The sequence below is a fragment of the Pavona decussata genome, unplaced genomic scaffold (genome assembly GCF_977016875.1).
Source record: "Pavona decussata unplaced genomic scaffold, jaPavDecu1.1 SCAFFOLD_155, whole genome shotgun sequence".
NCBI lineage: Eukaryota > Metazoa > Cnidaria > Anthozoa > Scleractinia > Agariciidae > Pavona > Pavona decussata.
In genome coordinates, this window is record NW_028145567.1 from 2,712,390 (window position 1) to 2,738,902 (window position 26,513).

Sequence of the window (26,513 nt, forward strand, 5' to 3'; positions counted from 1 at the left end):
GAAAAAAATGGCGTCCCGGTTTGCATCCGTGACAAGCGAAGAAATCATGCAAATTAACAATGAAGCAGTCCCTGAAAACACAAAGAAAGCGACTAAATTTGGTTTGGCCGTGTTTAAAGGTAATGGTTTATGTTTTTAATCCGGAGTTTATCGATAAAATACAACGAGAAAGGTTTTGTTTACAAACGCAAATTAATCTTGCGTAACCAAATTTGATGTCACTTGTTCACTTGAGAACCAAAGTTGAATGATATTTTTTACAGAATGGTTTCAACTACAGAAAGAGTTTGCAACTCCATTTGAAGAAATGTCGCCACCAGAACAAAACAAGTGTCTTCAGAAATTTTACCTGTCAGCAAGAAAACGAGACGGCAGTTTTTACAACAAAAAATCCCTTACCGCGATCCGAGCCACGTTGGATCGTCACTTGAGAAGTCCGCCATTTTCCAAGCCATTTTCTATTGCTGGCAACAGTCAATTTAACGACGGAAATACTTCTCTGAGCAATTTTCTGAAAACCCTCAGCAAGAGTGGTCAAATAGCTCCAACAATGCAGAAGCAACCTCTGACAAAGGAAGTCGTTGCCAAACTTTATGAAGAAGGCGAGCTCGTGGACATTGATTCACTCCAACCAAACAAAGTGCAGCAAACAGCCCGGTTTTTTGTCAGTCTGTTCCTTGGAGAGAGAGGTCGTGAAAACCAGCAGCTTCTAAAGAAGCACATGCTCGTCTTGAGGTGAAAAATATTTCGAAATGAGCAGAGAGCGCGGAGCAGTGTCGGCGACCAAAAACCACCAACTGAAGGTGGCCTCGACGACAAAGAAGGCGAGTCAAACGGCAAAATATTCGAAAGACCTGGCTCAAAACGCTGCCCGGTGAAACTCATCGAGAAATACCTGTCACATCTAAATCCCGAGTGCAGCAGTTTATTCCAGAAACCGCGAAGCCCGTGCAAATCGTTTAACCCAGCAAGAGATGCTGTGTGGTACTGCTCGACTCCACTTGGCCACAACACCCTTGATAATATGCTGCGCTTTATGACATCAAGAACAGGTATAAAACCACACCTGACAAACCACTCAATCAGAGCCACCACCGTAACGGTTCTATCTGCTGCCAACATCGAAAGTCGACACATTAAAGCAATAACCAGGCATCAAAGTGAAGCCAGCATCCAGAGTTACTGTGGCACTCCAACATTCGAGCAGTTCAAAACAATGTCAAACAAGCTTGGCGAGTTCTTCGATCCGGCTGGGAACCAAAATAACGCTGTTGCAGTCACTCAGACAACTGTTCTTCCTCCTCCCGCTCCTTCAAGCCAACTGCCATCAGCAATTCCAAGTACTTCTGGTGCTGGAAATCAGTTTGTTTTTGAGTCCATTCAAGACGGCTCGCAGAACCTTGTACATGGCTTCGTTCCCGGAGGCACCTTCTACAACTGCAGTTTTTAATTTCAATGTGAACTTTGGAGATAACAGCAGGAAATAAAACTTGTAACAATTAAGGAACAGAACTTGCCGAACGTGCAAGAACCAACGAATTTCTCTTTCCTTCACGTGTAGTTTTCCTGTTGTGAATTTCTCGCTCGTTTAATCACCTGATGTGTCAGGTGACTTTTTGGGGCGCCTTATTGTTTCAGTATTTTGCGTGCGGGATTTCCGCCCGAAAATATTGCAATCGTGGCAGGAATAAATGAATTAAAATCATCTTTTGGTGGTTAATATTATCACACTGTTTTAGTATATACTTAAACAACTATTCACCTCAGTTTCGGTGGCTAACGGTGGATATTTACCCTTCGCTCTGTATCATCCATTATTCACAAACACTTCAACATCCTATCTTCATCTCCCCGCTGCGCTAACGTTTTCAAAGCCACACCTCTTGTTGCCTTCCGACGGACCAACAACCTGAGTGATTTACTTGTTAGCGCCAAACTACGTAATCCCACACAAAACAACCTACCCCATGGATCTTTTCGATGTGGGGACAACTGTTTAACTTGCAACTACATAACAGACGGACGTACCAGCTACACATTTCATTCTACCGGCGAAACTAGACATATTACTCATCATATAGACTGTAACTCTAAAAACGTTATCTACATGGTACACTGCAACCGCTGCCACAAACAATACATAGGAGAAACAAAACGACGACTTAAAGACCGTTTTAACGAACACCGTAGACCAGTCGACAAACAAACAAACAGTTCCAAACCCACCACAGTTTCAGAACATTTTCTTTCTAACGACCATAACGCTTCTGACATGCTACTAATTCCCCTCGAACTCATCAAATCTAATCGTGACAGTGTACGCAAAGCTAGAGAGGCATACCTCATCGACAGAGGTCAAACTATTGAACCCTTAGGTCTTAATAGGAGAGATGAGACATGAACATTTTTCCCGTCTTTCATCTTCCTAAGTTATGTAATTAACTCATTGTTACGTATTTTGTTTTCGTCTACCACGTTGTAACGTTAGCTTATACCTATTTATCAGTTGTATTTTCAAATTTCAAATTGTAACGTTTTTGTTTATGTAACTTTAGCCTTTTTTCAGGTATCTATTGTAACTGTTTAAATTGTAAAGTATCTTGCCACAGGGTCAGTCTCAAACATACCCTGAAGAAGAAAGGCCGTGCCTTTCGAAATATCGGAAAATATACTTCCCTAACCGTGAAATCAGCCTTGCTCTTTTTTTAGATATTTACCCTGCCGTTTCGCGGCTCGGTAATCCACCACTAGCCACCTCCACTGAGGTGAATAGTTGTTAATTAGCGCAGGGCACTGATTGGGGACACTTTCCTGATCGAATTGGGCATTTTCATGATGGCGTCAATTGATTACAACTACCAGAATTCATTTCGTTTTCCTTTTCAGATTCAAATTTTGTAATCCCAGTGGAGAGCAAAGAACAATAGCTCTAATTAGCATGAGAAAACGAAGGACTGAAGGATTCTGGTAGTTGTAGTCAAATGACGCCATCATGTAAATGTCCTATTAGAATTTAGAAGTGTTGGTGTTTGAGGAGAGGGGGAAATCGGATTACCTGGAGAAAAACCTCTCGGTGAAAGGACGAGAACCAACAACAAACTCAACCCGTATATGACGCCGTGAATCAAACCCGGGCCACATTGGTGGTGCTCTCACCACTGCGCCATCCCTGCTCCCCTAAAACTAGTGTATTATCGGGTTTGTGTGGCTGAGATCCGACCTAGAAGATGGATACCCTAAAGTTCAATCAGCAAATGCAGATGCTCGTGTTGGCTGTGTCTCTTGGCCAATACCTTACTTGAGACTGACACCACGGCAAACGGCAATTTTAATTAGTCATTATTTCAGCTGGTAAAACTGGTCTTCTACAGCGACAGAGCGCAATGAGAGCGGAAAATAACGGCTTGCATTATTTGATGCCGAAACTTTTTGCGTTTTACTTTTCGCGCGAATTCATCATTAATTTTTCTATATACTCAGTATATATAAAAAAATTAATGATGAATTCGCACGAAAAGTCTGACAATTTTGGGGGGGTGGAGGCGAAGGTAAATTTCTTTGGTTAGTTTGTCCAAGATTGTAAATTGTTCCCTTTTAACATGGCAGCTGGGCTCTAAAGAGTTCGCAACTGCAATCTTCAATTCGTTTTTCCTCAAATCAGGAATAAGTGCTCAATTGTTGAACAGAAAATGTTAGGCTGATTACCAGCCGCTGTTCGGAAAATGAGCCCACGCTCACACCTTGACCCGAGGGAGCGGGGAAATCCAGCGTGTGAAAAAATGCAGCGAAGGCAAAATCTAAGTGTGTCACGTGACAAAAATCCTTTTTACAGCGAGTTTCAGGGTCTTCTCGGACGAAATTGTTCCGGTGTAACAATCCCTATTAATTCTGGCTTGCGAGTTTCGGGAAAAAAAGACTGGTATTTTACTCATTTTCTCAACGTTGCGAGATACGTTGCAAGGGGTGACAAGTTTACTGCTGGCAAACATTGCCAGCTGGCTGTGCCACGACCTTTCACGGCCGGCTTCCTTTTATGATCACATACTTATGCCCTGTTGCAAGTGAGTCTTACATTTCACCGGAAAAGCTCTGTTGTGATAACTAGAAGAGGTGAGCAGACCATGAAAGAAAACAATGTGATGGATTTTATTCACTGATTATGCTTAGTTTGAGTTGTTTGTGTATTTGAGAATCAGTGGTTAGCGAGTTGTGCTATATAAGATTGCCTATTACCTCATTACGGACCTTGACTGACCATCACTACACTCTTCAGTTTACTTTTTGAGAAACACATTGTTCAGAACTTTTCAAACACACTAGCAAACTGTTCATTCTTTGTAGAACTGAAGACTGTGTTCAGCAAGCAAGAAATACAATTGTTTCGCCATGTTCCTGTTGTGGAAAACATTGTCGACAGCTCTCCTTGGTCTGGTGCTACTTTATAGCGAAACAGTCTCTTCCATGTGCCCAGGTAAATGTCTATGAATTGAAATTATTTTTATCAAGTTTTGTCTGCCCGCGATTAGTAATCAGTCGCCATACGCGGTAAGTACTGAATCGTGTTCTGATCAGGTCAAGATTTGAAGAGGCTGTGGGACGTGTCTATGTTTCTAAAGGATGTTTATATATGTGTAATTTGCCTTGTTGACCCGGCGGATCAAAGCTAAATTACACAGTAACTGAACCTCAACCACGGTAAAATGCAGAGAAAGCCAACCTGATTATTGAAGACAAGAACATAAGACATAGAATAAATAGGTTTATTATTAAAAACTCATACAATCACCGCAGATTTGATTGGCTAACTGCCATGGTATATATATATGAGCTATTATACCATGCCCGAAAAATAGCCTCCATTAAATTGTCGTCTGGTTGATCTTGCAAAGCCAAATCATCGAGATCTACTAATATTTCCTTGATTGCTTTAATTTTAATAAAACAATTATTCGACGCACGCTTGTTGGATATGGTATGATAACAGCTGACTTGGCGCCATTGTCTTTGGTTATCTATCAGATCATATCCAACTTGTCCAACGAGAGCGAGTGGAATAATTGTTAAATATATTTTTCAGTGAACTTCTTTTTCGGCCTTCTCTGTGATTTCCAAATCTTTATTTTGCCAAGTACAATATGTGACGAAAATCGGATCAGGACATATATTGGGTGAAGGGGTTTAATATGTGATTAGGTTCGTGAATCGGAGTTTATTCAGTCGTCAGTATCAAACTAAGCAACAACCTAGTATCAGAGCTCGCTGTTAAAGCGGGCTGAAATTAATGCTAGGATAGTGAATAAATAACGAAAGGAGCGGTACTTCGCTGTAAATATTTAATTTTCATTTTTTGAATTATATAATATGTGATAAAAACAGCCGGAAATTCCTCACGGTTACTCCCTGTATTGGCTATTTCATTTGGTACAACTCGTATCCGGTAATATTTCCGGCCCATTCTCGATCGTTTGAATGCAATCCAAGTTTCAAAGTTCACTTGGCAATAGTCTCAAACTTTGTGATTTGTGATGAGTTACCCTGGCCTGGCTCCAGAGGCGCGTTGTCTAAACAAACAAAATACGCCTTTATTAGTTTGAATTCATTTTTTATTATTTTTATTGTATTTATTTTTTTATTCACTTAATTACTTAGTTTAAATTGTAATACAGCGTTCATTGCATTGTTATTCTCAGACCACCTCAAAGCTCAGAGGCACCCGACAATCAAGAACACTTAAAGGGGCAGTATCGCCTATTTTTAGTGTCCCTTATAGTTTTGTATCGGTCGAGATGTTGAAATAATAGTTGACAATAACCCTACTAGTGCACAGAAACAAGTTTGAATTATCTTTGGCAGCGGATGGCTTGGATGGAGATGGATTGCAACTTGTAAAAAATTGGCTATTTTTTTCAAGTTCTTCCTGCATATTTGGAGAAATCACTAAAAAAAAACTTATTGTAAATTATTCTTCCTTAGTGAAATCACTTATTAATTTATAAATTTCTCACGCTACAGTAAGAGCAATTTCGTATTTCAAAAAAGGTTCTTTGTCAAATGTTGTGTGGTTTTGACCAAAATACAGTCAAATCTCCGTGACACTGCCCTTTTAAAACAAAACACTTTTACAAAATGTCTCCTGTGAGTCCCAGATAAATTTGTGTCCTTTCAAGGATATATTTCTGTAAGCTAATGCAGATCAATTGACCTATCGGATGCTTTAGCTGCACAGAGTTTTATGAAACGGAATAGTTTTTCCCGGCGTATTTACGAGCTGTTGATGGCTTTACGAAAATGCTACCTGACCCTGTTTTGTTTCTTTTTTTCAGGTTTTTGGCAGTTTATGTATTTTATTTATTTCAGTGGCCACGCTTTATGATTTTGTCCGCTGACTCTTAACCTAAACCGTTGGAAATTTGCCTCTGCTGGAAACAAAGGCTATTTTTCCTAGCCAAAGAATTTCGCTTTTGTCTTAGTTTGTCTTCACTTTTGTTTTGTTTATTTATAAAATCTGGAACACAGCAATTGCTCTGTCGATATCGTTAGGGGAAATGTAGCCTGCGTAGCAAGGCACGTTTCCGTTTGTTCGGGTGGTGTCAGTTTCGGGGTTTGACCGCGCAGAAATTGAGACGAGAGCAGAAAACTCCACGGAAACGGTTGCTTCGTAGGCTAGGGGAAATGGAAAAAAAAAAAAAAAACGATCACAGCTACTACCCTGAAAAACTGCCGCGAGCCTCCTTAAAATTCTAGTTTGGCCTAGCCTCTCTTGTCAGAGATGAATATTTTTTTATTCCCGTGGATTTTATTATATTATATTGATTTGTCCATTGATATAACACCATCTCACTCATCAAATAACTAAAAAAATATAACGAAACTGAAAAGCACCCTTCCTGGGGCACTAATTCTGGAGGAAAAATAAGGCAGCTAAGGCTTAATTATACTTGCAGAAAAAATCTAATGCTTCCCTTACGGATAATTTGTTTTGTTATTTTTCAGTTCCTAAAATTCGCAATCAGAGGAACGAAGTAGTGATTGTTGATGTCTTTGAGGGAGCGGATGTAAGACTTTTTTGCCAGGTTAAAGACAAAGGATTAAAGCACAAACTTTCCGTGTATTGGCAAAAGAACAATATAACACTCCAAACAAGCAGCTCCACGCGAATAAGGGTCAAGCCCAACAGATACCTAAAGATAAAGAGGACGACAAAAGACGACGGAGGTCTCTACACGTGCGTTGCTGAGAATACTTGCGGCGGGAAGAACGTTCTTTATATTCATCTTTTTGTTGAAAGTAAGTAAACAAACTAAATAGAGCGTATTTTTATTGAGTGTCGAAAGTAAGTTTACGTTTTTTAAAAGCCTGCAAATGCCAAAAATCGCTTAGTTGTTCTGCCACTGCAAACCTCTTGTTATTCAGGTTGATCTCTCTGCGTGATGCCCCAGAAGGGACAGTGCTAGTAGTAGAATTTCTTTTGGTTCGTTTGATACCAGTTTACCTGCTTGGGCAAAAGACAGTTTCAAAACGAAAGTTTCATTGAAATTGTGTTATTTCTGGTTTACGTTTCTAGATCTCACGCCGGATACCAACAGGAATTCAACGCCGAGTAAGATTAAACTTGTACTAGTACTACATAATAGATGTCCGAAATTTCTCGGAACATATTCAAAGTATTTGTTTATTTATTTAAATATACCACAGTCCCAGCACAGTCATGATCAATAATGATGTACTCTTTTCCCAAAAACGTTTGCGTGACGAACACAAAGAATGAGAGTATTTCGTTTTATCAACTTCGATCGCTAAGGTAATTAGCCAGAGTAGAATCTCTTTACCGTAACCGGAATTGCCTTAGTATATACCACACAAGTGAATAATACTTTTCGCTGGCGTTGATTGGTTAGCTCGGAGGTGATTAGCCAAGAAGATGGCTTCCCGTTAGCCACGGTTACATAAGAGGAAATTATTTCGATGAAGAGGAGGCTGTTAAAAAAAAATACATAAATGGCAACAAAGTTTGGTTTGACGGCATTAAATGGTCAACCTCATATTCCAAGGTGAAAAATGAAAATACCTGAATCCCTCGTTTCCGAAAACTGCCGAGCACTAAAATTACAATGAAACAATGAAACATCTAGTATTTTTCAGTATGGTTTCAACAACAAGGCGAATTTCACAGAAAAATTGAAGAAATGACACTGTAGGAACTAAACAAGTGTCTCCAAAAGTTTTTATTTGTCTGCAAGAAAGCGAGACGGAACTTTACACAAAAAGAAATCGCTTACCCCGCGGCGAGCGAGATTTTAAAATTTCATACCATTTAATTTGTCGGTATATTGTCAGAAATAAAAGAATTCTTTGGTCCGCTAGTTATTAACTTGAGTTGATAAAATCAATTATAATCCACCGATAAATTAATTTCCGAACGATCTAATTGGAGAAAAAAAATCACGTGACAAGAAATAAGGTGACGGTTATCAGACCATAACAGTCCACCTATTTTTTAATGGCAAGAACACTAAAGAAAGAACGCCCTTAGTCGTTGTAAACCAATCACAGTTTTATATAATCTAGCAAACTAATTAGTTTGCATTTATTTGCCTGCAAGCATGCCGTGGTCATCACCGATTATTTCAGAAATTAATCAGATGGTTATAAAATAACTAAACTTGCTGTATATCAGATAATGCCATCGGCTTTTAAAAAGACTGTTCTCAAAATTTCACAGTTGACCTCGAGGCGTTTATTTTTCAGACAATCTTTCCGCAGTCTTCGGCAGTGTCCTCCGATATAACAGCCCCCTTAAGTGATTTATGCAATAAAAACACCTTTTTACTAAAACTGCTGCTCTTTGTTTTTTTGATAGCTCCTCCGAAATTCACCGTACCAACAGACAAGATGGCGCGAAATCTAATCGCTGTACCTGTCGGCAACTCAGTAAAGCTGGACTGTTCTGCTAAAGGATATCCTCGCCCTACCGTGAGATGGTATAAGGACGGAGCCTTGTTTCAGGATAGAAAAGGAGGCTCCAGGCTCTACCTGAATAAATTTACGACCGTGTTGGTTATGAAGGACGTGGTACCGTCTGATACTGGGAAGTACACTTGTAATGTTAGTAACGCCTACGGCTGGATCAACCATTCATACAGTGTTAATGTGCGAGGTAGGATTGATTTTTATGTCGCTTCAGTGCGCCAGGATATCACGTTTTATTATATAGGCACAAGTGTTTTGCTGGAAAATACACCACTAGTAAAATTCATACCAATCTACATCCGGGACCCAAGTGGCGTTTTTGCTACTGATTCCCACTAGTGAGGATATTGATGACGTAATTTCCCGCTTTTTCACGGTTATCTATGCAGTCGATAAAAAATACCGAGCGATAGATTTAACTATGATGTCTATATAATAAAAAGAAAATTACATGGTGACTTGAAGATATGAATTTTATTTTCTCTCGAAAATAAAATTCATATCTTCGCGGCGCCGTGTAATATCCTTTATGTCTGCAGAAGGCCATGACTCATAAGCTCCTGACGTATTTATCTGTATTACCGTAATGATTCGATTTAGCGCCCGGGGCGCTTATTTACTTTTGGTACGTCGAGGAAGGGCATTAATTTCTGTTTTGAGAAACTGAACAACCGAATGTGTGAAACAAAATTTTAATATATTTATTGGAAGAAAAACAATAACAGTAACAATCATAGGGTGAATCTTTAGTTAAGGGGGGAGTTTACCTAAACGCCATTTTTCCGCCACTTAACATGGCTTTAATGGAAATATCTCGTTCACGTTTCAAGCAATCCAAAAACTGTACACGCATCCCGAGAATCTGTATTATGGAGTGTTTTGTGAATTTTTGGGTAATTTTCGGGTATATTTGGGAGGAGATAGGGACATTTTGACCAATCTGGGCGTGGCTTTGACCCTTAAAAGAGACCACAACCGTAAACGAGACCTCCATGGCTAAATATAATGGCTTTCTGCCCAGAACACACAAAGTGAGACCATAATCCGAAATTTACACCGCTAAACGAGACGACGAACATCCTTGATCCTTTCATATGAGAGTCTCCCCGCCCCTCGGGGGTAAATTATCCCAGCAAGAGTGAGCTCTTAGCTGCCTCCCTAAGCCCCCCCCCCCCCCCCCTTCCCCTCTCCTCCCTGTTTCGCTTCGCTCTCCAGCTTGTAACTCGCGGCTTCGCGAAACAAATAACAGCGCATGTTTTCAGGGTAACAGTGAATGTGAGCGAGGAGAGGGAAGGAAGAACGACGGATTCAGAAAACTCCTCCTGTCTTCCTTTGTCTTTCAGAACGAGTTCGTGCAAAGCCAGTGGTCCTGCCGATCAAAAATGTTACAGTGTTCGTTGGTGAAAACGCAACTTTATTGTGTAGAGCATTAAGTGATTCCATGCCCCATTTTCAGTGGCTGCGATGGTTTTCGTCTCCTTCCAACAGCTCTGATAATAATTCGTATATACAGCACCCACACTATACCTATGAAGTTATAAAACAAGTAGAAGTAAAGGACAACCAGCATCTGGTTGTGCCTACAAGACATGGCAACAAGTTTGATTTCCATGGAGTTAAGTTGACTCTGGTCAATGTTACCAAGAACGATGAAGGAAAGTACACTTGTATTGTGGGAAATACCGTCGGTTACGCTGTAGAGCAGGCCTTTATCGTTGTTCGCGATTGGTCAGGTGAGAAAATCAATAAATAAATGAGTAAACAGACGTAACTTACAATTTAACGAATTCTTACCTGCAATAGAATATTTAAAAAACTATTCCACGAGCGCGCGTTGACTCTGGTCAATGTTACCAAGAAAGATGGGAGAAAATAAAGTTGCATTGTGGGAAATGCTGTGGGTTGCGCAGTCGAGCAAGCTTTCATCATCATTCGTGATAGGTGGTAATAATATAATCGAACATTGTGTGAAACAACCACTGAACTTAGTTGTAAGAAACATCCACCATGGCCACTTAGACGTGGTTGGTACTTAGAATAGGTCTTGGTTTCCATCGTACCCTAACTTGGATTGACGAAAGACCATGCGGATAGTACCGAACACAAGTTAATTGTCTTTATGCAGCTGCTTTTCCAGGCTCCTTAACTTGCTTATATAGTCGTACCTCCCCGTCGTTAGAGACCACCCAAAATGTCAAGAGGGTAGACGATAGCAGCTCCGAGCTGCATTAAAATCCCGGGGTGAACAGTTTATTATCGGCATTCGAAGATATTTTTGAAGCAGCTTTTGAGTTTATACATCCGGATTTGAAAAAAAATTTACAAAACTTCGAGGAAAAAACGTAGTAATCCTTAAGGTGATCTATTGTTTTCAATACAAAGACTGTAAAGATAATGCATGACAGTGAATTAGGCAAACTCAAACAGGTAGTACTAAATTCCTCTTTCGGCCGCAAATATTTTTTAGGAGATTCCGACATTCCTGGATTTTACAACAACTGCACACGCGCAACACGTGAATCTGCTGACAGAAACGTCTATGATTGATTTCACTCAAGTTGTGATAGCATGGCTTTGATTTCATTTTTAAAAGAGTGTACATAGGAAGTTGCCCAAATATGGTATCAATGCCGAGAGTTGAACATGGGTCGGAGGCGAGTGTTCTCACCAATAGGCCATTCCTGCGCCCGAAAACAAAAACCACTCTAATGCAACCAGTCGTGGAAGAAGCGTTTGCATCGTTTGTATATGACGACAAAGTTAAGAGCCCGGAAATGCCAAAAATCCCTTAGTTGTTCTGCCACTGCAAACCTCTTGTTATTCAGGTAGATCTCTCTGCGTGATGCCCCAGAAAGGAACAGAGCTAGTAGTAGAATTTTGTTTTGTTCGTTTGATACCAGTTTACCTGCTTGGGCAAAAGACAGTTTCGAAACGAAAGTTTCATTGAAATTGTGTTATTTTTGGTTTACGTTTCTAGGTCTTAAACCGGATACCAACAGGAATTCAACGCCGAGTAAGATTAAACTTGCATTAGTGCTACATAATAGAATTTATGAAATTTCTCGAAACAGGGTCAATGTATTTGTTTATTTATTTATTAACTAGTATTTCTAAAATATGTAAATATACCGCAGTCCCAGCACAATAATGTTCAATAATAATGCACTCCCCTCCCCTTAACCAAACAAAAGTTTGCATGAGGAAAGAATGAGAGTACCATAGTAAAGCAATCAAATGATGACTTGCTTTAGTCCACTTAGCAACTTAAGCCGTGTTCACACCAGACCTCAATTAAAATCGAATTGTGGTCGAATTTTATTTGGAGGGCGTTCACATCAAGTAATTGCAGTCCCTGATTATAATCGGATGATGATTAGTTGAAACAAACCCAAGGGGGTCGTAACTTAAAGTAATTACTGTGCGTGGCTGACCAAAATGGCGGACGGATGGAGGCGAATTAATTTGGCAAATGGTAGATGGCAACATGGTGGTATGCAGAGATGAAACTGTTTATTGCCTCGTGAAGCGAGGAGGGGTTGCAAAACGATTTAAGTATCATTCATAACAGAAACTAACGTTGGATCAAGTAAGCCAAGGAATGGTAGAAGGATGGTATTAAAGACGTGCGCATCAATGTCGTGTTAAAATTAACAACCTGAACTGAAATGTTGAATACTGTGAATATAATTAAAGTTTAGTGTGAACATGGCTTTAGTTCATAAAACCAATAATAACCCACCGATTAATTTCGCAAGTGTTCTAATTGGAGAAAAAAGGAAAAAAATCCCCAAACCGACTGAGATCTGGGTACGAGATTAGGCGCCGCAGTATCCGTCAATTACAGTCGTCCGATTTAATAACAGTCCACAGATTTTTTTATGGGAAGAAAACCAAAGAAAAAACGCCCTTGGTCGTTGTAAACCAATCATGCACAGTTAAATACAATCTAGCAAAATGATTAGTTTGCATTTATTTGCCTGCAAGTATGCCGTGATCATCACCGATTATTATGTCGTTTCCGCAGAAAGCTCGTTTCAGAAATTAATCAAAGGGTTATAAAATAACCATTTCTATATCAGATGTTAATGCCATCGGCTTTTAAAAAGACTGTCCTCAAAATTTCACAGTTGACCTCGAAGCCCCCATTTTTCAGACAATCGTTCCCAGTCTTCGTCAGGATCCTCCGATATAACAGCAGCCTAAAGTGGTTCATGCAATAAAAACACCTTTTTGCTAAAGCTGCTGCGCCTTGTTTGTTTGTTTTTTTTTTTTTTTGATAGCTCCTCCGAAATTCACTGTACCAACAAAAAAGATGGCGCGAAATCTAATCGCTGTACCTGTCGGCAACTCAGTAAAGCTGGACTGTTCTGCTAAAGGATATCCTCGCCCTACCGTGAGATGGTATAAGGACGGAGCCTTGTTTCAGGATAGAAAAGGAGGCTCCAGGCTCTACCTGAATAAATTTACGACCGTGTTGGTTATGAAGGACGTGGTACCGTCTGATACTGGGAAGTACACTTGTAATGTTAGTAACGCCTACGGCTGGATCAACCATTCATACAGTGTTAATGTGCGAGGTAGGATTGATTTTTATGTCGCTTCAGTGCGCCAGGATATCACGTTTTATTATATAGGCACAAGTGTTTTGCTGGAAAATACACCACTAGTAAAATTCATACCAATCTACATCCGGGACCCAAGTGGCGTTTTTGCTACTGATTCCCACTAGTGAGGATATTGATGACGTAATTTCCCGCTTTTTCACGGTTATCTATGCAGTCGATAAAAAATACCGAGCGATAGATTTAACTATGATGTCTATATAATAAAAAGAAAATTACACGGTGACTTGAAGATATGAATTTTATTTTCTCTCGAAAATAAAATTCATATCTTCGCGGCGCCGTGTAATATCCTTTATGTCTGCAGAAGGCCATGACTCATAAGCTCCTGACGTATTTATCTGTATTACCGTAATGATTCGATTTAGCGCCCGGGGCGCTTATTTACTTTTGGTACGTCGAGGAAGGGCATTAATTTCTGTTTTGAGAAACTGAACAACCGAATGTGTGAAACAAAATTTTAATATATTTATTGGAAGAAAAACAATAACAATAACAAACATAGGGTGAATCTTTAGTAAAGGGGGGATTTTACCTAAACGCCATTTTTCCGCCACTTAACATGGCTTTAATGGAAATATCTCGTTCACGTTTCAAGCAATCCAAAAACTGTACACGCATCCCGAGAATCTGTATTATGGAGTGTTTTGTGAATTTTTGGGTAATTTTCGGGTATATTTGGGAGGAGATAGGGACATTTTGACCAATCTGGGCGTGGCTTTGACCCTTAAAAGAGACCACAACCGTAAACGAGACCTTCATGGCTAAATATAATGGCTTTCTGCCCAGAACACACAAAGTGAGACCAAAATCCGAAATTTACACCGCTAAACGAGACGACGAACATCCTTGATCCTTTCATATGAGAGTCTCCCCGCCCCTCGGGGGTAAATTATCCCAGCAAGAGTGAGCTCTTAGCTGCCTCCCTAAGCCCCCCCCCCCCCCCCCCCTTCCCCTCTCCTCCCTGTTTCGCTTCGCTCTCCAGCTTGTAACTCGCGGCTTCGCGAAACAAATAACAGCGCATGTTTTCAGGGTAACAGTGAATGTGAGCGAGGAGAGGGAAGGAAGAACGACGGATTCAGAAAACTCCTCCTGTCTTCCTTTGTCTTTCAGAACGAGTTCGTGCAAAGCCAGTGGTCCTGCCGATCAAAAATGTTACAGTGTTCGTTGGTGAAAACGCAACTTTATTGTGTAGAGCATTAAGTGATTCCATGCCCCATTTTCAGTGGCTGCGATGGTTCTCGTCTCCTTCCAACAGCTCTGATAATAATTCGTATATACAGCACCCTCACTATACCTATGAAGTTATAAAACAAGAAGAAGTAAAGGACAACCAGCATCTGGTTGTGCCTACAAGACATGGCAACAAGTTTGATTTCCATGGAGTTAAGTTGACTCTGGTCAATGTTACCAAGAACGATGAAGGAAAGTACACTTGTATTGTGGGAAATACCGTCGGTTACGCTGTAGAGCAGGCCTTCATCGTTGTTCGCGATTGGTCAGGTGAGAAAATCAATAAATAAATGAGTAAACAGACGTAACTTACAATTTAACGAATTCTTACCTGCAATAGAATATTTAAAAAACTATTCCACGAGCGCGCGTTGACTCTGGTCCATGTTACCAAGAAAGATGAAGGAAAATAAAGTTGCATTGTGGGAAATGCTGTGGGTTGCGCAGTCGAGCAAGCTTTCATCATCATTCGTGATAGGTGGTAATAATATAATCGAACATTGTGTGAAACAACCACTGAACTTAGTTGTAAGAAACATCCACCATGGCCACTTAGACGTGGTTGGTACTCAGAATAGGTCTTGGTTTCCATCGTACCCTAACTTGGATTGACGAAAGACCATGCGGATAGTACCGAACACAAGTTAATTGTCTTTATGCAGCTGCTTTTCCAGGCTCCTTAACTTGCTTATATAGTCGTACCTCCCCGTCGTTAGAGACCACCCAAAATGTCAAGAGGGTAGACGATAGCAGCTCCGAGCTGCATTAAAATCCCGGGGTGAACAGTTTATTATCGGCATTCGAAGATATTTTTGAAGCAGCTTTTGAGTTTATACATCCGGATTTGAAAAAAAATTTACAAAACTTCGAGGAAAAAACGTAGTAATCCTTAAGGTGATCTATTGTTTTCAATACAAAGACTGTAAAGATAATGCATGGGCAGTGAATTAGGCAGACTCAAACAGGTAGTACTAAATTCCTCTTTCGGCCGCAAATATTTTTTAGGAGATTCCGACATTCCTGGATTTTACAACAACTGCACACGCGCAACACGTGAATCTGCTGACAGAAACGTCTATGATTGATTTCACTCAAGTTGTGATAGCATGGCTTTGATTTCATTTTTAAAAGAGTGTACATAGGAAGTTGCCCAAATATGGTATCAATGCCGAGAGTTGAACATGGGTCGGAGGCGAGTGCTCTCACCAATAGGCCATTCCTGCGCCCGAAAACAAAAACCACTCTAATGCAACCAGTCGTGGAAGAAGGGTTTGCATCGTTTGTATATGACGACAAAGTTAAGAGCCCGGAAATGCCAAAAATACCTTAGTTGTTCTGCCACTTCAAACCTCTTGTTATTCAGGTAGATCTCTCTGCGTGATGCCCCAGAAAGGAACAGAGCTAGTAGTAGAATTTTGTTTTGTTCGTTTGATACCAGTTTACCTGCTTGGGCAAAAGACAGTTTCGAAACGAAAGTTTCATTGAAATTGTGTTATTTTTGGTTTACGTTTCTAGGTCTTAAACCGGATACCAACAGGAATTCAACGCCGAGTAAGATTAAACTTGCATTAGTGCTACATAATAGAATTTATGAAATTTCTCGAAACAGGGTCAATGTATTTGTTTATTTATTTATTAACTAGTATTTCTAAAATATGTAAATATACCGCAGTCCCAGCACAATAATGTTCAAAAATAATGCACTCCGCTCCCCTAACCAAAAAAAAGTTTGCATGAGGAAAGAATGAGAGTACCACAGTAAAGCAATCAAATCATGACTTGCTTTAGTCCACTTAGCAACTTAAGCCGTGTTCACACCAGACCTCAATTAAAATCGAATTGTGGTCGAATTTTATTTGGAGGGCGTTCACATCAAGTAATTACAGTCCCTGATTATAATTGGATGATGATTAGTTGAAACAAACCCAAGGGGGTCGTAACTTAAAGTAATTACTGTGCGTGGCTGACCAAAATGGCAGACGGATGGAGGCGAATTAATTTGGCAAATGGTAGATGGCAACATGGTAATACGCAGAGACGAAACTGTTTATTGCCTCGTGAAGCGAGGAGGGGTTGCAAAACGATTTAAATATCATTCATAACAGAAACTAGCATGGGATCAAGTAAGCCAAGGAATGGTAGAAGGATGGTATTAAAGACGTGTGCATCAATGTCGTGTTAAAATTAACAACCTGAACTGAAATATTGAATACAGTTGAATATAATTAAAGTTTAGTGTGAACATGGCTTTAGTTCATAAAACCAATAATAACCCACCGATTAATTTCCCAAGTGTTCTAATTGGAGAAAAAAAGGAAACAATCCCCAAACCGACTAAGATCTGGGTACGAGATTAGGCGCCGCAGTATCAGACAATTACAGTCGTCCGATTTAATAACAGTCCACCGATTTTTTTATGGGAAGAAAATCAAAGAAAAAACGGCCTTAGTCGTTGTAAACCAATCATGCACAGTTTAATACAATCTAGCAAACTGATTAGTTTGCATTTATTTGCCTGCAAGCATGCCGTGATCATGACCGATTATTATGTCGTTTCCGTAGAAAGCTCGTTTCGGAAATTAATCAAAGGGTTATAAAATAACCATTTCTATATCAGATGTTAATGCCATCGGCTTTTAAAAAGACTGTCCTCAAAATTTCACAGTTGACCTCGAGGCCTCCATTTTTCAGACAATCGTTCCCAGTCTTCGTCAGGATCCTCCGATATAACAAACACCTGAAGTGGTTCATGCAATAAAAACACCTTTTTACTAAAGCTGCTGCGCCTTGTTTGTTTGGTTTTTTTTTCGGATAGCTCCTCCGAAATTCACTGTACCAACAAAAAAGATGGCGCGAAATCTAATCGCTGTACCTGTCGGGAACTCAGTAAAGCTGGACTGCTCTGCTACAGGATATCCCCGCCCTACCGTGAGTTGGTATAAGGACGGAGCCTTATTTCAGGTTGGAAAAGGAGGCTCCAGGATCTACCTGAAAAAATTTACGACCGTGTTGGTTATGAAGGATGTGGTACCGTATGATACTGGGAAGTACACTTGTAATGTTAGTAACGCCTACGGCTGGATCAACCATTCATACAGTGTTGATGTGCAAGGTAGGATTGATTTTTATGTCGCTTCAGTGCGCCAGGATATCACGTTTTATTATATAGACACAAGTGTTTTACTGGAAAATACACCACTAGTAAAATTCATACCAAACTATACCCGGGACCCGAGTGGCGTATTTTCTATATTCTCACTAGTGAAGAATTGATAACCTCATTTCCTGCTTTTTCACTGTTGTTTATGCAAAAAGGTCGATGGAAAATTACGAGCGACAGATTTATCTATATAATAAAATTAAAATTAACGCTGCTCACCTGAATTAAGGAATGGTTCTCACTCAATGTCACCATTTTTGGACACTTTTTGTCTCGCGTTTTTTTTCCAGTTCGCCTGGCTTATAACTTGGTGATAACAAATGGGACAAAATTTTTTGACGATTTACCATGTTAGTTGTGGTCACATGATCGACCACGCCCTAATTTATGCAAAATTTTATTTATTCGAATTACAACCTGGTAATCAACGTTAAAAACACTCTTCCTTGTCTTTAAGTCTTAACGTTGCAGAGAATTACCCTAAATTAATTGGGGTTTTTTGAAACGCTTAAATGTAGCTTAGCTATTTAGTGTTTTTCTCTCTCCCCAGTCTCTCTCCAAACTAAGAACGTCATAGTTTAACAAAAATAAATAAATTCAAAAAACCCCGATTAGTTCCCTAAACCCTTGGACCAAAGTCATTCATAGAAAGCATCCTAACTAGCAATTCATTTTTCTAAATTGTCGTAAATTTAAATCGAAATAAAATTTTAAAATTGGGCGTGGTATGTCACGTGACACAACAGCAGCTTCAGCGACAATAAAAATGAAATACTTTGTACAGATTCTTGGCTCTTTCAAATTTTAAAACTATTACCTTTAATTTACTCCAAAATAGACCACCCCCCTCCAAATCTATCGGGACCCATTTCTTAATTCACGCGAGTGACTTGAAGATATGAATTTTATTTTCGAGTACCATTAAAATATTGTTTTTGACCTGAGAAAATAAAATTCATACCTTTGTACCGCCGTACAATATCCTGTATGTCTGCAGGAGGACATGACCCATGAGTTCCTGACGTTTTCTTTTTTTTTTTTATCTGCATTGCCGTAATGATTCGATTTAGCGCTCGGGGCGCTTATTTACTTTTGCTACCTCAAGGAAGGGCGCTAATTTCTTTTTGAGAAACTGAACAACCGAGTGTGCGAAACAAATTTTAATATATTCATTGGAAAAGGAACAACAACAGTAACAGACATAGGGGGAACGTTCAGATAAAATGAAGGAATTTTAAAAATTACTGCTGTATTCAACGTCGCTAGATTCAGTTCAGTTTCACTTGAATCAATAATAAAGCTTTATGGTGAGCAGAAAGAACAGAATTGGTACCGCTAATTGGATTAAAGGTCCTTTTACGTAACAGGGGGCGCTTGCCAGTACTAAAAACACTTTCGAAAGGAAAAGCTTATAAGAAGAAGGGCACTAAATCGAATCATTACCGTATTATATTGGCTAGCATTTCCCAGATTCTTAACAGTACTAAATAACACGATTCATTTTTTCGTAGATAGTGTCGCTAGACGGATACTTTAAAGCCGGCGATCCTTTAAATTTGCAATATGTTTGTGTTTAGCCGCCATCTTTGAACACAGAAATTTGGAAAATGATGGAGGGTAAATCCGGGGGGTTGGGACTCTCATATGAAAGGGGCGGGAATGCTCGTCGGAAATTTTGACCAATCTGGGCGTGGCTCAAGCTTTAAAAGAGACCATTTTAAAACGCAGGCAAATAAAAAAATATAGAGAATTTTCGCGTGCAACCCTAAACGAGACCTTCACGGCTAAATATAATGGCGTTCTTGCCAGAACACACTAAGTGAGACCAAAATCCGAAATTTACACCCTTAAGCGAGACGACGAGCATCCCTGCTCCTTTCACATGAGAGTCTCCCCGTCCCCCCGGGGGTAAATTATTCCAGCAAGTGGGAGCTTTAAGCTGCCTCCCTCCTCTCCCCTCCCCTCACCTCACCTCACTTCCCTGTCTCGATTCGCTCTCCAGCTCGTAACTCGCGGCTTGGTGAAACAAATAAGAGCACACGTTCTCAGGATAACAGTGAATGTGAGTGAGGAAAGGGCTGGCAACCTTGGGTGAGCGTGCATTTTAAACGGCTGCGCCGCATCAGTGGAACGAGCTTCCATTACAATTACGAATTATTAGTTCTATAGAAACTTTTAAGAATTCTATTAAGACTTTTCTCTTTAAGAAATCTTTTCAGTAGTGGTTCAACTCTACATAACCAACCAGAATAGTACTGTAAATCATTATATTTGTACTAATCCGTAATTAGAATTAGAGATGTTGTTATTAGTATTTTTGATTGTAAAGTGCTATTGATCTGTGTTTGTTAATGGCGCTCTATAAGTAATAAATTATTATTATTATTATTATTATTATTATTATTATTATTATTATTGTTATTATTATTATTGTCTTCTCCTTTTCCTTCCTTTCTCTTTCAGAACGAGTTCGTGCAAAGCCAGTGGTTTTGCCGATGAAAAATGTTACAGTGTTCGTGGGTGGAAACGCAACTTTATTGTGTCGAGCATTAAGTGATTCCATGCCTAATTTCCAGTGGCTGCGATGGTTTTCGTCTCCTTCCAACAGCCCTGGTAAGAATTCGTATATACAGCACCCTCATTATACAAATGAAGTTATAAAACAAGTCGAACAAAAGGACAACCAGCATCTGGTTGTGTCTAAAGGACATGGCCACAAGTTTGGTGATTTCCATGGAGTTAAGTTGACTCTGGTCAATGTTACAAAGAAAGATGAAGGAAAGTACACTTGTATTGTGGGAAATGCTGTAGGGTACGCACTCGAGGAAGCTTTCGTCATTATTCGTGGTAGGTGGTAATAATATAGTCGAACATTTTGTTAAACAACCACTGTTAGGTGATAAAAATTGACAATGATGAAAAATATTTACAACGCAATTATTTGGGGTTAAAATAGTTAAGGGAATTTTATTTGGTGTTTGGACGTATTACAAATTATATTTCGGCTTGGGGAATATCACAGAAAAAGACCAGTTGACTCATTTCCTTCGTTACGCAGCTCTCTAGAGATAACACCTTGTAGTTCGGCCTAGTTGTTCTTAATGTGTGATTAATGTATAAATTCTCCTGTCATGAATTCGGTATAAGCAGTTGTACGCTTCCGCGGAAACACTTGTGATCGTAAAAATATTTTCAATTAAGTTTCACCTACAAATGATGACACCTAGTTCACCTTTCTTTTTATAAGTTTTTCCTCTACTTGACCTTTCGACGGTTTATTCCAGGAAATTGTTACTGCTCTTATTTTTAGTCATTTTTAGTAGATTTTCTTGGGTTCTTTTACCGAATCCATGGTAGTTGATGTTCTTTTTAAAGATGAAGATATCTAAATAACAATGTCCGTATTATAAGGTGTTTTTCAAAGTAAATACTATGATTTTAGGGTGTTTGTAAAGTTAAATATCCATTGCTGTAATTCTGCTATCAGCCACGTACTGAATATATAATTCGAGCTTTAGAATTTATTGGCCACGTACATTTTTAATGTATGGAAACTTTTAACCAATCACTTTCGATGAAGAAGGCTAACACCTTCAGCGAATCGACTACTTGTATAATTTTTTGACAACAGCTTTTAGTGTTTTTCAGATTATTTTTGTGAAATCTTACTGCGTAAGTCCCAACTTTGTAATTTTTATATTGTTCTCCCTGTTTTGTATTGACTGGACAACCCAATCTTCATGCTGACATTTCTCTAGAAAGATGTCCTTGACTTGGCTAATAGATCGAAGGCACAGATGCAAATAAGCTCCTTGAAGCCAATCACAAAAGGCTTGCGTAAGATTTAGTTTGCGTTAAGCAGATGCTTGTCGAGTCAGTATAAAAATGGGTGCTTTCTAGTTTAGCGCAGAATTGAGTGTAAAGCAGTAGTGAGCTGACCTCGTACAAATCCAATAAAGTTTAAGAAGAGTCACTGAAGTAGACGTTTCTCCATTTGTTGAAGTAAACCCAGATAATTCTCCGTAATAGTGTGTGTGCGGACACGTGACCCTTGATTTACCGTCCGCCATGTTGGAGGACCACTTTGATGGGTTTTCCCTGTGTTTACCATTCAGAGTGCGGGCATCGCAAGTGCTTTCAAGATATACCTCGCATTTTCCTTTCCTTCCTTGTGAATTAAAATCGGAAAGGTAGCTAATTTACAGTGCCCTTTGGTCATTTAAGGTATATTTCAACCACAAAGCCCCTTTATATCGATTTTTTGAGCCCTATTTTTTTCAATTTCTAAAACCGATTATTCCGCTCACCTTGTTTTGTCGGCCCGATTACTTTTAAATTTGAAAACATGATCCCGGTGTTGAAAATCGGTGAAACTAATAAAAATTGGTTTTAGTGCAACAGTTTCTTATAAATTGGGATCATTTTCATTTTCGACATGACTACGAGTGAAGAAATCATGACAAAAAATTGTAAAATCTACCAGTCTCACGGCGTATCTCTGCGCGATTTGTCTCGGTTCATTGATTGCACGCTACAATTTGTCTGCCTGAATTTTTTTATTCGAATTTAAATGGTTTCTATGAGAAAAATTGCCTTGATCCACGCGCGTTTCAGTGCAAGCAGCCTTCGAACGATCAAACTAGTGTGTGAATTGGTCTTGTTGATATAATGCCGTCGTTTTGTTTAATTGTTGGTTGTGGGAACAAAAGCGACAAGTGTCCGAATGTAGCGTTTTGCCGTGTTCCGAAAGTTTTAACAAACCAAGGAGAACAAACGGAAAGATTGTCATCAGAAAGACGTACTCTTTGGTTAGCGGCAATCAGCAGAGATGACTTGACAGAAAAGATTTTAGAAAACGACAGAGTTTGTGGGAAACATTTTATCAGTGGCAGAGCAGCCCAACTTTGGGATAGATTCAATCCCGATTGGATCCCAACTGTGCACCTTGGTCACGAAAAAAAATCAATCGACGAAACAGCAAAATCACAAGCTAATCTGGAGCGTAGTGCCAGAATCAAGGAGCGCAGAAAACGTAAAGCCGAAAGAGAAGAAAAGGAAAAAGTGAAAGTTATGAAACTGGAGGAGGCTAGCGAGCCAGTTGAAGCGTTAATTGATGACATCGAAGATGTTACAGCTGATATGAGAGAGTTAAAATTAAAACATGTTGCCACAAATACAGACGAATCTGCCTGTCTAGCTGGTCGGCAGGGGGTGCCAGGACAAGTTTACGATGAAGAGTATTTTTGTAATGATGATGACAAGGTCAGATTTTACACTGGATTGCCTTCATACGAGATTTTGATAAAAACATTTTCCTTTATTGCTCCTCACGCAACTAGGCAATTCTCCCGTGCTCGCTTAAGCAAGTTTCAAGAATTTATTTATGGTCCTTATGAAATTACGGCTAAACGTACCTCACCAGGATCTCGCCTATCGGTTTGGTGTATCTCGATTTGTTGTTTCAAGAGTCTTCAATTCATGGATCGAGGTAATGGATATTCGCTTGTCTCCTTTGATAGTGTGGCCTGAGCGCAAAGACCTTCAGAAAACCATGCCGAAATGTTTCATAGATGCATTTGGCCTAAAAACAACTGTGATTATCGACTGTTTTGAGATTTTCATTGACAGGCCTACCAATTTGCTGGCAAGGGCACAAACATTTTCTAATTATAAGCACCACAACACCGTTAAGGTGCTCATTGGCATTACCCCCCAAGGATCAATTTCATTTGTCAGTAAAGCATGGGGTGGTAGGGCATCAGATAAGTTTGTAACTGAAAACTCTGGTTTCCTTACAAACTTGTTGCCTGGAGACTTAGTTCTTGCAGACAGAGGGTTCACTGTCCATGAAAGCGTATGGTACTACCAGGCAAGCTTAAATATCCCTGCTTTTACCAAAGGGAAAAGTCAGTTAGATCCAATCGATGTGGAGAAGACAAGAAAAATTGCAAACGTACGAATACACGTGGAAAGGGTGATTGGAGTTTTGAGACAAAAATACACTATTTTGCAAAGTACATTACCTACAGATTACCTCACATGCAGGAAAAAAGAAGAGAAGGAAACCCCTTTGATTGATAGAATCATCAGGGTATGTTCTGCATTAGTGAATCTGTGCCCTCCAATCATACCATTTGACTAAAACTCACTCTTTGTAAGTGAACTAAACATGGCTTTGCATTTCAATTTGGTACACCTATTGAAAAAATAATTGATAATGCTCATAATTCTAGGGTCATAACATTAATGCAATGCTATAATGTCCTGATTGACATTGTCCCTTATTTTATCAGATATCAGAAATATTGCTGTAAGGTATTTTAAACATCTAATTTCAACAAACTTAGATTCATGTTGAAAATTTTAAAACTCTCAAGATCACTGTGAACATTGCCACGTTTGACATAAGAGTCAAACTCTTTCGCATCAATGCAGTAGGGACACTTAACCTCACCCAACCCAAGGCCACAACAGTCATACAGTCATAGGAACAAATGAAATCGGGAGTGGCATGCAAAAATGGGTAATCTTTGTTTATGAATGTACCACACTTGACTGCTTTAAAGTTGTTATGTTTTGCCTTCATCTGCTTTTCATATTCAGCGATTGCCACTGTTGCCAACTCTTCATGTTTGCAGCCATGCCTTGTAGCTGCAGAAGGGAAGTTAAACACGTCGCGATAACAAATTGTTTTGATAAGAGATTGTGATGGCTGTGCAGGATCAGTGTGACATGCTGCATGCCATTGAGATGCACCAATTCGTCCAGCCCTGTGATGATAGAAAGCACTGCTTTTTGCTTGGTTTATGTTTTCTTTGTCAATCATTTCTATTCGCTCATTTGTGAGGCTTTATATTTCAACTTTGTAGCACTGTTCTAGTAGCTCAGTATAATTAAGGTTTATGTATTTCTCATCAAATAAATCTCGGATAGATGGTATCCCTCTCGTTTTGAAATAAATTCATCTGCATATGTTTCTACTAAACTTAGACAAACAGGTTTGACTTTGCATCCATTGAGAGAACTGTACAACTGTTCAAGTTCATCCTCAGTTGGTTGCTGCACTGACCCCTGTACTGTAGGTGATTCTTTTATCCCTGTAGAGGATTGATCACTGTTATCATTCTTGCCACACAAACTAAGATCGTTTAAAGACTTCTCCAGGCTGCCTTCAGTTTTCTTGCTGAGGAAAAGTTGATGTCATTAACTCTGGCGTAATCAGCCTTTTCAACATAACTTGGCAAAATCCAGCCACACTTAACCTGCGTACACGCTAACCTTCCGTTTTGTCTGGTGACAACTTCAAGATAGAATAGTACACTTGCTATATGTGAGCAACACTCACCCAGGCCAGCCATACACCCTGCACAATGTGCTGACATCACGGTACCTTATTCGTTTGTTATAATCCACAATTGCACTAGTGGTTCATTCAGTCTCTGCGAATGTCTTACTTTGGCCAACACCACAAACCTCTTGTTAATCATACATCCAAGGACACTGGAAATGAAGCCACTAACCATCTGGTTGTAAGCTTGAAGGCTTCTGTAAGCTTTAAATTGTGCGTTGGAATAAATCTAGTATCGAGCACAAGATACGAAAGTAAGTTTTAAATCCATGGATTCAACTGGTGGAAGGCATTTCTCGCTCAACGTTTTAGCTGGGATGAGAAGCGGATCTATACCAATCTCAGAAATTTTATCGAGATACCTATATTTTACCTTGCCTTCAAGATTTTCGCTATAATTTGAGAGCATCAGAGGCTCAACCCCCGTTGTTTCAGTCGCCATTTTGATTACGTAAGTCCTCCAACATGGCCGCCAGTAATTTTGTGACGTCATCCGCACACACACTATAGGTTCTTTCAACACCACTAAACTCAATTGTAGGAAACATCCACCATGGCCACTTAGAGGTTGGTACTTAAAACAGGTCTTGGTGTTCCGTGTACCCTTACTTGAATTGACGTAAGACCATGATGGTAGCGAACACAAGTTAATTGTCTTTATGCGGATGCTTTTCCAGGATGCTTAACTTGCGTGTACAGCCGAACCTCCCCGGCGTTAGAGACCACCCAAAATGTCAATAGTAAGTGGTCGCTTAGGAGAGTTCAGACGATAGGGCTCTAGATTTTTCTTAATTAGCATATGGTAACTGCAGAGACTTGGCCTATCCGTCAATTCTCATTCAAACCCATGTAATGATTTTTAGTAACCCCAAAAATATTTTAACTACGAATTTCAAGATCAAAACCGTTACTAGGTTGCTCCTGATAATCTTGCCTAATGCGACGAACTGGATAAGTAATTATAGCTACAGCTTGAATCTTTTGTTTGTTAATTTTGCGTTGCGGTCATGTTACAGCAACACATCAATATTTATTCAGACTGGTAAGTGGTCTCTTAAAAAAGGGGGAAAAAAGAAGAAAAGTTCAGAGTTTCTGCTCCTAAAGTGGTCGCGGTCGCTCGCGAGAGGTTCCAGTTATAGTGATCTGACTTGGAAACTTTTCGTACTTTTTAAAACGGGTC

General features: G+C 39.6%; 2 protein-coding genes across 5 annotated transcripts in view; both read left to right on the forward strand.

The window, feature by feature from the left end:
* The first annotated feature begins 3,771 nt into the window (after positions 1-3,771).
* LOC146465864 (contactin-3-like) overlaps positions 3,772-26,513 on the forward strand; it is a 56,469-nt gene continuing 33,727 nt past the window's right edge. The window contains exons 1-11 of one of the 4 annotated variants that reach the window (XM_085127933.1): positions 3,772-4,110; positions 4,342-4,471; positions 6,994-7,287; positions 7,565-7,600; positions 8,861-9,157; positions 10,314-10,703; positions 11,948-11,983; positions 13,251-13,547; positions 14,706-15,095; positions 16,341-16,376; positions 17,641-17,937. In XM_085127933.1, the coding sequence (XP_084984059.1) occupies positions 4,387-4,471; positions 6,994-7,287; positions 7,565-7,600; positions 8,861-9,157; positions 10,314-10,703; positions 11,948-11,983; positions 13,251-13,547; positions 14,706-15,095; positions 16,341-16,376; positions 17,641-17,937 (2,158 nt within the window). In that variant the 5' untranslated portion in view covers positions 3,772-4,110; positions 4,342-4,386. Of the gene's footprint in view, positions 4,111-4,139; positions 4,472-6,993; positions 7,288-7,564; positions 7,601-8,860; positions 9,158-10,313; positions 10,704-11,947; positions 11,984-13,250; positions 13,548-14,705; positions 15,096-16,340; positions 16,377-17,640; positions 17,938-20,448; positions 21,935-26,513 lie in introns of those variants that run through there. The other 3 variants (XM_085127935.1, XM_085127934.1, XM_085127936.1) reach the window with 3 other exon arrangements.
* Positions 22,014-25,774, forward strand: LOC146465865 (uncharacterized). Its single transcript, XM_085127941.1, has one exon. It carries the CDS (start codon positions 23,369-23,371, stop codon positions 24,125-24,127), a length of 759 nt encoding a protein of 252 aa, XP_084984067.1. The 5' UTR covers positions 22,014-23,368; the 3' UTR covers positions 24,128-25,774.

Bases quoted from the DNA above. Each gene is read 5' to 3' on its own strand.
- LOC146465865 (XM_085127941.1), top strand. From the start codon at position 23,369: ATGGTCCTTATGAAATTACGGCTAAACGTACCTCACCAGGATCTCGCC.